Source organism: Chanodichthys erythropterus, chromosome 24 (assembly GCF_024489055.1).
Source record: "Chanodichthys erythropterus isolate Z2021 chromosome 24, ASM2448905v1, whole genome shotgun sequence".
Taxonomy (NCBI): Eukaryota; Metazoa; Chordata; class Actinopteri; order Cypriniformes; family Xenocyprididae; genus Chanodichthys; species Chanodichthys erythropterus.
The window spans coordinates 15,935,154-15,950,408 of record NC_090244.1 but is presented as its reverse complement, the minus strand read 5'-3'; the positions used below and the strand labels follow the sequence as shown (position 1 = coordinate 15,950,408).

Below are 15,255 nucleotides of genomic sequence, written 5' to 3'. Positions count from 1 at the left end.
GCTTATTCATTTCACTTTTGGTGTGAATGGACCTTTTTGTTATGAAAAAAACAAACAAGCAAGCCCAGCCCAGGTGAGAAAAAGTAACGCAAAAGTAATGTAAATGGTACGGTATGCAATTTTTGCCATTTTCATTGTCAGAAGTTGTGAATAATAACCTAATTCTGAACCCTACCACTTTTTCACGACCCTTCCGTTGGGGTACCTAGAACAATAGTACCGGTACCAAAAGGGTGGAGCTACACTCACTGCAGTACGTTAATTGGTTGACAGAGAATCGTCACTTGCACGTGCTACAAGGGGCATGACAACACAATACCGTTGCAACACAATGTTTTATTTTCGACTGTTTTTCCTTGCAGCCTTCAGCCTTTGCTCCAACAAAGCTGCTGTATGTCCTCCATTGTTGTTTACTGTCACTGTCTTCTTCGCGCGAGAATGACGTCAATCGCTATTTTCCGGCATACGCCACGCCTGTCAAGTAAGGGTACTGTTGGCGCTGGAAACGCCCCGATCTGTAGAAACAAGCCATTAGTTACTTTTTAGGGTGTAACGCAATATTGCAATGCAATAGTTTTTACTGCTTCATCTTTTGTGTAAATCATGATACATATTTTTACAAATATTAAGCAGCAAAAACCATTATTAAAGGTGCCATCGAACATTTTTTTAAAAGATGTAATATAAGTCTAAGGTGTCCCCTGAATGTGTCTGTGAAGTTTCAGCTCAAAATACCCCATAGATTTTTTTTAAATAATTTTTTTTAACTGCCTATTTTGTGGCATCATTAAATATGAGCCGATTTATGCTGTGGCCCCTTTAATTCTCATGCTCTCCGCCCACGGAGCTCGTGCTTGCCTTAAACAGTGCATAAACAAGTTTACACAGCTAATATAACCCTCAAAATGGATCTTTACAAAGTATTCATCATGCATACTGCATGCATGCGTCGGATTATGTGAGTATTGTATACTGTTATATTGTTTACATTGATTCTGAATGAGTTTGAGGCTGTGATCCATGGCTAAAGCTAACATTACACACTGTTGGAGAGATTTATAAAGAATGAAGTTGTGTTTATGCATTATACAGACTGCAAGTGTGTTTAATAATGAAAATAACGACGGCTCTTGTCTCCGTTAATACAGTAAGAAACGATGGTAACTTTAACCACATTTAACAGTACATTAGCAACATGCTAACGAAACATTTATATAGACAATTTACAAATATCACTAAAAATATCATGATATCATGAATCATGTCAGTTATTATTGCTCCATCTGCCATTTTTCGCTGTTGTCCTTGCTTGCTTACCTAGTCTGATGATTCAGCTTTGCTGCTCCAAACGTTAATGCCCTTGTCTAATGCCTTTCATAATGTTGGGATCATGGGCTGGCATATGCAAATATTGGGGCGTACATATTAATGATCCCGACTGTTACGTAACAGTTGGTGTTATGTTGAGATTCGCCTGTTCTTCAGAGGTCTTTTAAACAAATGAGATTTATATAAGAAGGAGGAAACAATGGAGTTTGAGACTCACTGTATGTCATTTCCATGTACTGAACTCTTGTTATTTAACTATGCCAATATAAATTCAATTTTTCATTCGAGGGCACCTTTAATAACTGTGTACATATAAAAACTGATAATAACTGAGCACCATATCAGCATGATATTTGTGACTCTGAAGACTGGAGAAACATGTTATTTTAAATTGTAATAATATTTCACAATATTACTAAAATCAGGTAAAATCAGTAATCTATAACAGTGAACATGACCTCACCAAGTACAACATGTTCCTGGATCATAAGTCATCCTACTAAATATATGTTATAGCATTATGGAAATAAGGGAATGTACTTCATTTTATAATGTTCATCAAAAAACAACAACAAAAAAATACATTGACACTTCTAGTATAGTTACATTGATCTAATAATGGTAATGAGGCATTAACCTGCAGGTTACTACTGTCCTTCTACAAATAGTACATAAAAACTATGTTTACTGCAAGAACTACGGTAAATCTTCATAATGGAGTAGTAGACTGTTCCAGACGTGTGTGTGTGTGTGTGTGTGTGTGTGTGTGTGTGTGTGTGTGTGTGTGTGTGTGTAGGCTGAACACATTTTGCATCCCCATAAAAAAGGCAGAGGGTTGCTTTTTCCAGCTCTCTATTCACTCATATGATGGCAACAGGCTGCAGATTCAGACTGACCCAATTAAAACACTGTCCTCAGCTCAGGGCCTCAAGGCAGCTGCAGTTGTGTGGTTTCACTGATAAGCAACACAGAGCAAAGAAACCGCTGTATTATTACCTGGCTTTTGTGCAGACATCCCCTCAAGGCCTCAGTAATGGCAGCCACAACAGCACATTTGCAAAGGGTAATAAGCTCATTAACTGATTCAGCATGCATGAGGCTTTTTGTGTGCTATCAGTGCACACCTTACACCTTTTTGTCTGGACGCTAAAGGGTATTTTTGAAAATAAGTGATTGTAATAATATATGGGAAATTAGTGGATTTTGATGGTTATCTCAGGTATGGCATCAACCCGAGAGAAATTTGAAAAGTTTTCTTTCACCCCGTGGGTGAGAACCTTCTGTTCTTTCGTAGCACAGCAATTAAAGAGCAAGGAGAATTGACAAATGTTGCATTTATAAGGGTGTTAATGTGGGTTGAAATTAAAGTCGGCATGAAACAGAAGTTGTCGTGGTCTTTTATCCCCTATTACTGTGAAATGGAACAAAAAAAAAATGTGGGGCAGGACTTGATTTTGTTCATGGGGAAGTGATTGGATGGTTGTGGTTTGCTATTGGTCGATCTCATGTGAGGAGGGTTGGCGAGTAACGGAATCAGGATACAAAAATCCAGTAACTAATTCGTTACAGTTATGTCAAAAAATGTAGTAATCAGATTACAGTTACATTTTGAAAAAAAGTGGGATACTATCAGGATTACAATGGTTTTATTTAAAACTAAATAAATCATTATTTTGCCATAATAACACATATTAAGCGCTGCTTGATTATACAGTATTCCCTGGTTCTGTTGCCAGTGATGACTCGCGTGAGCCACCCGCTGGTGCATGCGCAAATGACACCCGTCTACAATCTCCTCAGACGCAGATTGAATCACTGCTGCTAGATGAAACGATGCTGTCCGTGGGGAAAAACGCTTTCAATTCATGGAAATTTCGCTGCAGTTATTTTTATTTTTATTTTATTTTTTTTTTATTTTTTCAAACAAGAAAATGCAAACAACATGGTTGTACGGTGTTAAAGGGTTAGTTCACCCAAAAATGGAAATTCTGTCATTTATTACTTACCCTCATGCCGTTTCACACTCGTAAGACCTTTGTTAAATCTTCAGAACACAAATTAAGATATTTTAGTTGAAATCCGATGGCTCCGTGAGGCCTCCATAGGGAGCAATGTACACTTCTTCTCTCAAGATCCATAAAGGTACTAAAAACATATTTAAATCAGTTCATGTGAGTACAGTGGTTCAATATTAATATTATAAAGCGACGAGAATATTTTTGGAGCGATTAAACGAAGTTAAACAGTAAACGAAATAACGACTTATATAGTGATGGCCGATTTCAAAACAATGCTTCAGGAAGCATCGGGGCACAGATGAATCTGTTCGGAGCGCCAAAGTCACGTGATTTCAGCCGTTGGCAGTTTGACACGCGATCTGAACTATGATTCGATACACTGATTCATTTGTGCTCCGAATCTTCCTGAAGCATTGTTTTGAAATCGGCCATCACTAAATAAGTCGTTATTTAGTTTTTTTTGGCGCTCCAAAAATATTCTCGTCGCTTTATAATATTAATATTGAACCACTGTACTCACATAAACTGATTTAAATATGTTTTTAGTACATTAATGGAACTTGAGAGAGGAAGTGTCCATTGCTCCCTATGGAGGCCTCACGGAGCCATCAGATTTGTGTTCTGAAGATGAACGAATGTCTTACGGGTGTGGAACGGCATGAGGGTGAGTAATGAATGACTGAATTTTCATTTTTTGGTGAACTAACTCTTTAAGACCCATTCAAAAGTATGGAACATGTAACATTTAAAAACTTGCAGAAATTGAGAAGAAATAATAACAATTAAATTTAAAAATGCAATTTATTTACAGTAAAGTTAATCCCTCCTCCCCTTTCATTCTTTCTTTCTTTCTTTCCATATGTAATCCAAAAGTAATCAGATTACATTACTTTCATATTGTGGTACTTGGATTACATTACTGAATACTTTTTTATGAAGTAATTTGTAACTGTAACATAAAAGCCTACATTTTTAAAGTAACCCTTCCAGGCCAAGCCTGCATGTGAGTGACAGGTTGATCCTGCCCTCACGCCAGTAAACATCATCAGAGAAGAGAAGAGATGATGCTGCATGAGGGAGGGGAAGTTATTTTGATTACAGATTATGAGGGTACATGATTCTATATTTTATTTTTAAATGATGTGCACAGCTAAATAATTTATAATATATGCTGCAATATTCCATAAAAACAAGAATTGATTTTGATTTCATGGTGACTTTAAAGCAACATGCAATTCCTATTATTTATTGGGATAATGATTCATGTATATCGTAAAGAGTACATGAAAACCATACCTTACATTAAAAATGACTCCACTACAAGTTACAAGTCACCAATTCCAATGCGACTTGAGTAAAAGTCTTAAAGTATCTGATTTTAACAGTACTTAAGTATTTTACTCATGCTGAATGTAGGCTTAGAGATGCACTAGTCCTGAGAGACATGCCAGTGAAAATAAGAAACAATTGATTTGTAAGATGAGAAATCAAGTTTATTTTCTAAAGTCAAAATAAAACTGAACCTCAATGTTGCAATAAATCAAGGTCAAAACAACATCCTTTTAAACGTCTACACACTGCACTCACATTCACGTAAAGTATCCTTGTTGACAAGTTTTGGGTGAGTAAAGGCAATATCGCTTCTTATCAGAAACAAACTACTGCAGAAAAATTTAATTTGTAATTGCATTACTCAACAGAAACGTAGTGGAGTAAAAAGTATACTTGCTCAAAAATGTAGTCAAGTAGAGAGTAAAAGTTGCCAATATCTTTGATACTCAGTACAACTACAAAGTAGCCAAAAAGTACAGTAACTAATTACATTTACTCAAGTACTTTACACCTCTGGTTTTAGAGGAAAATTCATCTTTAGGGCCTCACTGGAGCAGTTTGCTAGTCTCAGAATCTGTTCAACAACTCAAAATAGTGAAACAGTGCCATCTTGAGGCTGAAAAAAGACAAATCAGTGGTGTTTTTAGTAACACTCTTACAAGTCGTACCATTCAAGTGTTTCTTTGTTTTTTTTCTCCTGCTCAATGCTGTTTTCTTTTTCAGAAGGAAAATTAGAATATTTGTTTAAAGGGTTTATAGACCATCTTAGACCAACAAGAAACAAGGAACAATTATTACAATAAATAAATGCGTTTAAATATGTGCTTATAAACTGAAGATAGTTTGTAATATTTTATATATATATATATATATATATATATATATATATATATATATATATATATATATATATATATATATATATATATATATATATATATATATACAGTACAGTACAGTCCAAAAGTTTGGAACCACTAAGATTTTTAATGTTTTTAAAAGAAGCTTCGTCTGCTCACCAAGGCTACATTTATTTAATTAAAAATACAGTAAAAACAGTAATATTGTGAAATATTATTACAATTTAAAATAACTGTGTACTATTTAAATATATTTGACAAAGTAATTTATTCCTGTGATGCAAAGCTGAATTTTCAGCATCATTACTCCAGTCTTCAGTGTCACATGATCCTTCAGAAATCATTCTAATATGATGATCTGCTGCTCAAGAAACATTTATTATTATTTTCAATGTTGAAAACAGTTGTGTACTTTTTTTTTTCAGGATTCCTTGATGAATAGAAAGTTCAAAAGAACAGCATTTATCTGAAATACAAAGCTTCTGTAGCATTATACACTACCGTTCTAAAGTTTGGGGTCAGTAAGAATTTTTATTTTTATTTTTTTGAAAAGAAATTAAAGAAATTAATACTTTTATTCAGCAAGGATGCATTAAATCAATCAAAAGTGGCAGTAAAGACATTTATAATGTTACAAAAGATTAGATTTCAGATAAACACTGTTCTTTTGAACTTTCTATTCATCAAATAATCCTGAAAAAAAATATTGAACACAAATATTTTGTAAAATTGTACACATTAAATGTTTCTTGAGCAGCAGATCAGCATATTAGAATGATTTCTGAAGGATCATGTGACACTGAAGACTGGAGTAATGATGCTGAAAATTCAGCTTTGCATCACAGGAATAAATTACTTTGTCAAATATATTCAAATAGAAAACAGTTATTTTAAATTGTAATAATATTTCACAATATTACTGTATTTACTGTATTTTTAATTAAATAAATGTAGCCTTGGTGAGCAGACGAAACTTCTTTTAAAAACATTAAAAATCTTAGTGGTTCCAAACTTTTGGACTGTACTATATATATATATATATATATATATATATATATATATATATATATAATATAAAATTGAATACTGAACACTCCTTGAGCTGTGTGATGCGCGTCCTCCAATCAGTTAGGTGGCGCTGCGCACACTCCAACTTAGTCCTTCAAGAGAAGTTGTTTTGAAAACGTCTGATCTGTAGCAGTGTTCATACCGGTTCATACAGTGGAGAAAGGGATATTTCATCTTTCTAACTAAAAGGGCAGCCAGGTTGTCTTCATAATTGGTAAGTTTTTTTCCAATGCGTTTTTTCTTTTCATGTGTTTTGCTCTTATACAATGGAAAAAAAAGGCAGTCCGGTCTGTCTATGCTAGTTTCGTGCTAGTAATGAAAAGCTCCTTTATTTTTACAATGTGTCAGGATGGGACAGTTGAGATAAAATATATATAAATAAAAGAAATATTCGTTTATTAGTGAGACAGCACATTTGTGTGCCTTACATGTCAAGTACAGCTTGCTGGGTACGTTTGTTAACTGTAACTAAAACAGTTTACATTTGAATAAATCGTTGAACACTGGCCATTTGCTGTATTTTATTTTTGTGATAATGAATGATTTATTGTTAAACTAATATTAAACCTAATCATAGCCTTTTTGTGAATATGCATATAATCTCATATGACTTAGTGAAAATGCTTCTTTTTAATATAATGCCGTTTAACATCTGTTAAAGCATTGAATTAAAAAACAAATGCATATTACTTTTAATGATTAATAATATATTAGTTCATTTAATAATACATTATTTTTAATATAATTTTACAATGTTATATTAATTTGGCTGTTATTAAATTGAAATGTCTCTTTTAGCAGCATGATTTCCAAAGCTGCAACTCCACAAGATGAAATGAACTGAATGATTGATTGGCATGTACTTCTTATGACTGTTTTTCTCTCTCTCAGATCAGCCTATTGCTGTGCCCTCAGGCCAGCGTTTCAAATGAACATGTCCCTTGCTCAAAGAGTCCTCCTGACATGGATCTTCACGCTTATCTTCCTCATTATGCTGGTCCTCAAGTTGGACAAGAAGATCGACTGGAACTGGTTCCTCATCTTCCTTCCTGTCTGGACCTTTGATCTTATTCTCCTCCTCATGCTCATTGTCAAAATGGCAGGCCGTTGCAAGCCTGGGTTCGACCCTCACAACGGGGCGGAGAACTTGAAGAAGCGTGTGTGGTATCTCGTGGCCATGCTGCTTAAACTGGCATTTTGCCTGATTCTCTGTGCCAAATTACAGCACCTAACGGACATCTTGGTGAGCTCGGTTTGCGTCCCTCTGTGGGTGCTGCTCATCGGAGCCATGGTGGAGCTGGGCTACAACGTTTTCCACTTCAGAAGAGACTGAACATATGAACGGTACTCTTTGAAAGCCACCAGAAAAGTCTTTGCTGTATTCTTCAGGAGTAAAATCATCTTGAAAGTAGATGTTATTCATAAAGAAGGGAATATATATATATATAACGGACAATAAGAATGTACAGCTATTTAAAGCTCTTTATCAGGAATTGCTTGTTTCTTTCAGGCTCAAGGGTGAAGCTGAATAGCCTACGTTTCGTGTTCACAATGATGCAGGCAGGGAGGTTTACGAATTTTATCTCAGTGGTGAGTTTCCACTCAGGTGACAGAAATGACTGATTGTGAATGTTGCTCAGAATATTTATTGCATTTTAGTGAAACACTGAGATCATTAGCGGCATACCATAAATAACTGTTAACGTGCTGCATACACACTGTTTTTTCAACCAGTACTGTAACACAATATGGTTCGCTAACAGAAAAGACATGTTCTAATGGTGTATAATTTATAGATTATAAGTCTTTCTTTATCATACACTTATGTTTTGCATTGCAAAACTCACATAATACATGTTTACGGAATTTAATTTTCTCTTGTATGGAGTGTGTAAATGATAATAAAAAGTATTAACAACATCCTTGTAATTATAAGATACATATTTATTTTCTTTACGACAACATGTTCAGTCCATAAGTTCTTAATTTTCTTTAGATGTTTCCAAGATCACACAGAAGTGTTACAATTCAGCTTTTGAGATTGGAAATTTGCTAAATTTGTATTATTACTTGCTTTATAGTTATATTTCATTATTGATATTTTAGTAATTTATTCATTAGTTAATTCATAAGTAATTATAATCCTCCTTTTTAACTGAAATTGAAATTTCCTTTTATTAGAAAGAATTGGCTGTACAAGGTACTTTTCTGGGGTTTACAATTTACATAAAAACAATTACAATGTTTGAAAATAACACTTGATACAATGAAAATAATATAAAAATTACAGATTCTTTTATTCAGCTGGTAAAATATTATATTTGTATAAAAAAATGACGATAGATTGTGAATATATCCATTTAAACAGTCATGGATTGGCCCAGATTTACAAACATTTTAGTGTTTGTAAGTAAAAAAAAATACAATATAAAAAAAGAAGCTGAATTTGTATATAGTAGCAATACAGCATTTTCAAAGCAACACAAGAGGGCTCAGTTGTGTATACTAATCCATATGTGTACAGTTCAAAAAACAACAGATACAGAAACATTTTTCATGTTTATTCAAGTTTTGACATTACAATTTTTCTATTACTAAATCAGTAACACAAGAGTAGCGATTTACTTTAAGCATTTGCCGTTTTGCACTTGCATAGTTTAATTTAATTTAATTGGTAGGTTTTTAGGATTGGTAGGTAAATATTAGTTTGCATATTTTTTAGGTCTTATCATCATTCTAACAGTCTTAAAAGCTTGTCTGTCATTGGTTGGGTAATATTCCATTGTAATGTTGTGCCACGTACCCCAAAATATCCCATTACGTACCCCTTTGTACTTTGATTGATAATATTTGCCGTTTAAGTTTGCAGACATGCACGCATCAAACCACCAGCCTGAGCTGTAATAGGCGCCGCAGTTTCCGGAGGGATACTGGTCATTGTCTCTATCCGGAGTGGTGAAAAGCTTCTGGTCATGATTGTATTTCTTATTAAACTGCATAGCATTACCTGCTGTACCGGAGTAGCCGCTAATGGACAGACGGTATTGTTGGCTTTCATTGGCCACGTAGAAGTGGTCATAATGGGCATATTCTCTGTCACCCTCATAGTCTTCGATTTCTATTCGCAATGACATGTTTTTCGCCTTTGTCAGCAAGTGAATCTTGTCATTGCCAAGCCAAAACTCTTCTATTAGTTTACCAAATCCGTTCTTGTACTCGTCCCAAGTGCGATTGAAACTTGTGCTCCCATCAAAGCGATGCTGGATCAATGTCCAGCCTCCGCCAGAGGACTCCATGTCACAGAAAACAGGAAACGTGCTGTTTTTCGGCTGCGGCGTTACTCTGTATACACCATTCCTTCTTGCTTTCGTAATGTAATCAGCACAGTCTTGTGCAGGTCCTTTTTCTGTAGGCAATAAAAATTATTTTAGGTTACCTCACCCTCTGTTGATAAAATATGCTATTGCAATGCGTAAACAACCTAAATCCGCATGCTTACATTTACTTAAACACCTTTGAGAGTATTTCCTTGCCATTGTCATCTAGAGAACTAGAGAAGCCCGCAAGGGGCTTTTATTTGTGAAGCTGCTTTGAAACCGTATTTATTGTGTAAAACGCAATACAAATCCATTCAATTGAGTTAAAACTGAAAAAAAATAAACATTGAGATGAAAATCTGGATCATATTTTAAAAAAAAAAAACAAAAACAGGGCAAGATGCACTGACATTTTTTCTATCTGTCTTTGTGGTTACACCCCAATTACAAAGCTGCACTCGGCAGACGGTACGTAGTGTTTCATTTAAGAGATATGCAAAAGCTGTTTTATACATAAAAATGTGGACCACCTGGATGTATTTATTCATGGTTTCAAGAGCTTACACTGAGCATCATGTGCCAAATTTTGTTCTCCAATCACTGGACATGTAATTTTAGACAAGGGATGGTACTGAACTCTACATGCATCAATTACGCATTGCTGAAAAGTCTTTGACTTTGAGCCTTTCTTTAAGCTCAACAAAGACACCACATCCTGATACATCACACAGAATAAGACGCTTACAGCTGGTCCTCTTCACAAAAACCAAAACATCTGCTACTCAGATGAGAATCCATATCCTCTTATCCCTGCTATGGAGAATTTTGGAATCCTATCACACTATCAAGATAAAGTGCAGGGTCAGAGAACATGTGTTAAAGGATACTTTCATACTGTATTATTTCCAGACAATGATTATCTGGGTTGCTTCTACCAGTAGTTATTTTTGTCCCTGTTTGCGCTCTCCTGAAACCTTGTGTAATCTATACAAGGAGTCATAGTGACTTATTCTACCATACTCTAAACTGTCAAAAAAATAAACATACTCTAATCCATACTCTAAACACTCTGGAGTGCTTTTTTCATTGTGAATTACGAGTAAATACTCCTTCAACTTGGAGAGAAACTTAAAAATGATCAACATGGATTAGGTAAGAAAATCCCTACCTCTTCCAGAGTCCAATAGAGGCCTGGTCTGGGTTGTAGACTGTTGGGTTGACGTAGTGTTACAATCACTGAGACAGGTGCTGTTGTTTTTGTTCTGTACTTGCTCTCTCTCTGTTACCTCATCACTGACTGCATGTGATTTAAATCCCTTAGCTGTGTCCTCAGGGCTGAGTGAGAAAAGCTTTGAGCTCTTAATTTCTTCAACATTTGTAAGCGTTTCCAAAACAACTGGAATTGCGTACGTCCCTTCGCTGTAACCTTGGGCTTTGTCCGCACTGTTTGGGTTGGATATGTCCCCAGAGTTTTGTTCCGCTCTGTCTTTATTAAGTTTAATAAGTTCCAGTTCTCTTGTTGCTCCGATATTTTCGAAGCTTATGGGTGTATCCTGACTGACATTTTTAGCCATTTCAACATGTGTGTTTGTCACTATCCGAATGTTTTTTTTACCATCTTCATGGTCTGTGTCCGTAAAAGAGACTGTCGAGCGTGTGAATTGAGTTGTTACTGGTTTCTTAGATAACTCTTTCCTTAAGGTGGATGCAGTTGGCCTTTTTTTCCCACTGCTGGTCTTGTCCACTTCAAATAGCTGTTGACTGCTGGTATCAGGAGTTCCCAAACTAAATGTCTTGCTTTCTTTCCCACCAATATGTGAATTTGATGCTCCACTTTGAGTTTTAGAATCCTTTGCTTGGTTCCCAATGTTTGGTATCAACACAGTCTCACTGTTGTCTCCAATCCGGTTCTTATCTTCTTGAACCTTATACAAATCTTGTACATCACCTGCATTTTGAGACTCTGATTGTGATTTTGACCTCATCACCTGCGGGGTGTGTTTGATTTCTTCTGTTTGATCTTGTTCTACAGTAGATGTTGCATCAGTGGGACTGAAGAATTGAGTCAGCTTTGTCTTCAAGCCACTGTTTATTTTTGTCTCCGTTTGAGAGATTGGCTTCTTCCTTAAATAACTTTGTTTTAGAATTCCAGTGCTATTTTTCCTGGCAATATTGATGTTTCTGACTGGGATGGATAGCTTCGAAGGAACTCCAACAGTCCTGTTTGCTGACATTTTGTTCATAAAAATAGGTTGCCTTAGTTTGAGGTCCTTAGGTGAAGTTGCTGGATGTATCTCAGGGCTTCTTGGGGGGTTTGACATCACATACCTTATGTTGTCTTGACTTACTTCATGTATCTTGCTGATGTTCTTGTTATTCTTTGGCTGTTCCTCTTCAACTTTTGCTTTGAGTGGAGTTTTTGAAATTCTCCTTGTCCCCTGGCCTACCACAGGTGGTTGTACCCTAATGGTCATACTTGGTGTACTATCTATAGATTTACTCTTCACAGTTGGGACAAGAGTAGGCTTCACCAGATCTTTTTCCAACAAGATGGCTTTGCTGTGGCTCGGGGTGTCCTTTACAGTCCCTGTACTCAGTGAGTTAATACCAATTTCCTCTTTTGGCCCTTCAATGAATGTTCCTGTCTGTATCTTATCTTTAAGATCTGGAAACAGTGGATTAACTGTCCTTTCATTAAAAGTGCTGCCAACTTTATCCAAAATTGTGGAATCAATTTGTCCATTATTAGTTTCTGTGTTTGGGTTTAGATGTTTTTCATTTTCCTCCTGTCTGCCTCGGAAAGGCAAGTCCTCTCTATCCACTTGGGAACTAGTCTCTTCCTTGCTACTAATAACTACCAGACTTTCACTCAGTCCCTCAGGCTGCTTTTCCTCTTTAAATATGTTTGGCTGTTCACCTTGTTTCATAACACTAGAGGCTGACTTATTTGTGGCTATGTGAATCACATCTCTTTGGTTTTCTTTACTCGGTTTTGTTGTAAGTCTTGTAATCTCGGTCTTGTTTACCTTTCTCATATTGTCCTCCCTAACTATAGTCAATTGGCTTGCATCTTTCAGGCCATGTCCATCATCTGTTCTGAAACCAGAAACCCTACTGATGTCTTGTTTGTTTTGGTCATCTGTTGATGGGATTGCTCCACTGACTGCCCCAGGTTTTGTGTTTGCTATACGAGGACTTGTTTCTTTTACCCTCATAACGCCACTTCTCACTGGGGAAAATCCAGCCTCTTCTGGCTCAGTCTTGACCGTCATGTCCCCCACTTGTGGATTAGTCTTCCTCACCAAAGCAGGGTTCTTCAGTCTTTCTTCATTGTTAACCTTGATAACTCTACTGTTTATGTAGGATCCCTTTGGCCTCAATGGTCCACCCACTCCAGGAAACTTTACAACCCTTCTGTTCCCAGCTGATGTGCTTAAATCCATTGTCTTAGTGTTAGCGTCCCTTGAAATGCTGCTCAACCTGTTCGGATCAGGCACATTCTGCACTCTTCTTCTCGCCGCCAGGATGCTACTAATGTTCTTCACATGTCCATCCCTGAGATTCTTTGACTGCAATCTCCCATGGGTTGCGGGCCGTACATCATCCTTTTTTCTAGGTTCTATTAATTCACTTCGCTTAGACTTGAGTTCCTTCTCAGGTGTAGGTGAGACCACCAGTTTGACCTCAGATATGTCCTCTGGTATCTCGTCAAGTGAGGGGTTAAATATTTTTACTTCTCTGCTCATCTCAGACCTCTGATCTGTGGTGCCTTGGTTTAGATCAATCCTCCGATTAATGTTCCATCTCTGACTTTCCAGAATGGAATGATTGAGCCTCTTCACGCCACCCTTGACGGTTCCTTCACCTTCTGATGTGTCTCTTTGCGGTAGTGTTGAAGTGAAGATCTGGACCACCTGTTCTCCACTATGACTTTGTGTCTCCTTGACGCTGGTGTTATGCCTTTGACTTTGAGGTCTCTTTTCCTCTTCTTCGCTGTGGTCCTTCCATTCACCCCTTTCAATACTATGCCTGTCCTTACATTCTTGGCAATCCCTCCTCAGCTGGATCACCTCTTCCTTTAGGTTCTGCAGCTCCTTGGCCATTTTTTCCAGCTCCCTAAAAGGCCTGGGAAGCTGGATGGAGAGAGGAGGAAGGGTGAGTTGATAAGGGCACAAGTTGTCCTCGTCCCCGCAGTGCCCAACGGGCTTCAGCTTTACCCATGAAGCAGCGTCCTCTGAGGTTTCTGGGCAGATGTCACACACAGAAAATGCTAAGAGGCTTCCCCATGTGTAAAACACAGTGAGCCACATTGTGTCCTGTATGGTGAGCAGGTCTGTGCAATGTGTCGAAGAGTGTGAGAGAGAATGAACAAGAGGGACTGGAGGACCACCTCCCTTTATAGAACTATGAGAGCTCAGAGAGGGGCAATGCTCTGTGATTACTCTTAACTCTTAACAAGAGTTACAGCCTCTTTGCAGAATGGTCAGCACAGAATATACTCAGTTTGTCTAAATACTGTCTTAGTTGCTCATTAAAAAAGTAATGATTATTGACAATACTGTGCATATACAAAAAAACTTGAATTTCTTTGTAGATTCATTATTGTGATAACATAATTGGTGATAAGAAGCAAAGTGAGCTTTTTATATAGTGTCTATTGAGAAATAATATTAATGCAAAATAAGTTTTTAAGTAATCCTTTTTGTTTCCTAGTTAAAATGTCTAACATTTTTTGAATCAGAATACATTTAACACTGCATAATACTTGCTTGCTCAGAGAATGTATTTTGTGTATTTTGTCTTACTGCACTGGCAAGATACAGCATTAATATCTTATGCAATATTGCTTCTGAGTTAAATTTATCTTGTTTTAAGGATTTTCTGATTTTAAAGGCAAAACAAGATAAAAAATACTTGATTACTGATTACTAAATTATATTTAAATGGCAAACAATCTCTGTTTTATACATATTTTGTTTGTCTACTGGTATCTATAAAATGATTACCCTTATTTTTACTTACTGTTTGATAAATTTGAAAATCATATGGTATTGTATGACTTAGATCATGCAAATAGAGTTTAGGTTTGAGTTGCACTTTTTTTTTCTCACGAGAAGGATGAAATACCAGCAATAACAGCACACATTTTTTTGTTTTACATTATTTTAAGCTTTTTAAACACATCAGAACTGAGAAGCAGAATGTGATTTGTCAAAGTCATTTGTGTTGGCTGACCCTGACACTTAATCTAAACCATCACAGTTACGATCAGTCTTTAATCTAGAACACAGTGCATTCTCTGCATATGTAATTTCCTTTCTCACATGTGCA

The 15,255-nt window shown here is 36.4% G+C and overlaps 2 protein-coding genes across 3 annotated transcripts; one reads left to right on the top strand and one right to left on the bottom strand.

The window, feature by feature from the left end:
* Positions 1-6,698: 6,698 nt before the first annotated feature.
* On the top strand, positions 6,699-8,535 carry tmem60 (transmembrane protein 60). Of its 2 annotated transcripts, XM_067380326.1 has the most exons (3): positions 6,699-6,821; positions 7,499-7,951; positions 8,118-8,535. In XM_067380326.1, exon 2 carries the CDS (start codon positions 7,536-7,538, stop codon positions 7,938-7,940), a length of 405 nt encoding a protein of 134 aa, XP_067236427.1. In that variant the 5' UTR covers positions 6,699-6,821; positions 7,499-7,535; the 3' UTR covers positions 7,941-7,951; positions 8,118-8,535. The 2 variants fall into 2 exon arrangements, with proteins under 2 accessions (XP_067236427.1, XP_067236426.1); XM_067380325.1 differs by having other exon boundaries at positions 7,499-8,532.
* Positions 8,536-8,578: 43 nt separating this feature from the next.
* On the bottom strand, positions 8,579-14,275 carry fgl2b (fibrinogen-like 2b). Its single transcript, XM_067380324.1, has 2 exons — positions 11,093-14,275; positions 8,579-10,013 (listed from the first exon to the last, which is right to left on the bottom strand). The coding sequence occupies exons 1-2, from the start codon at positions 14,232-14,234 to the stop codon at positions 9,310-9,312; spliced, it is 3,846 nt and encodes a 1,281-aa protein (XP_067236425.1). The 5' UTR covers positions 14,235-14,275; the 3' UTR covers positions 8,579-9,309.
* Positions 14,276-15,255: the final 980 nt, after the last annotated feature.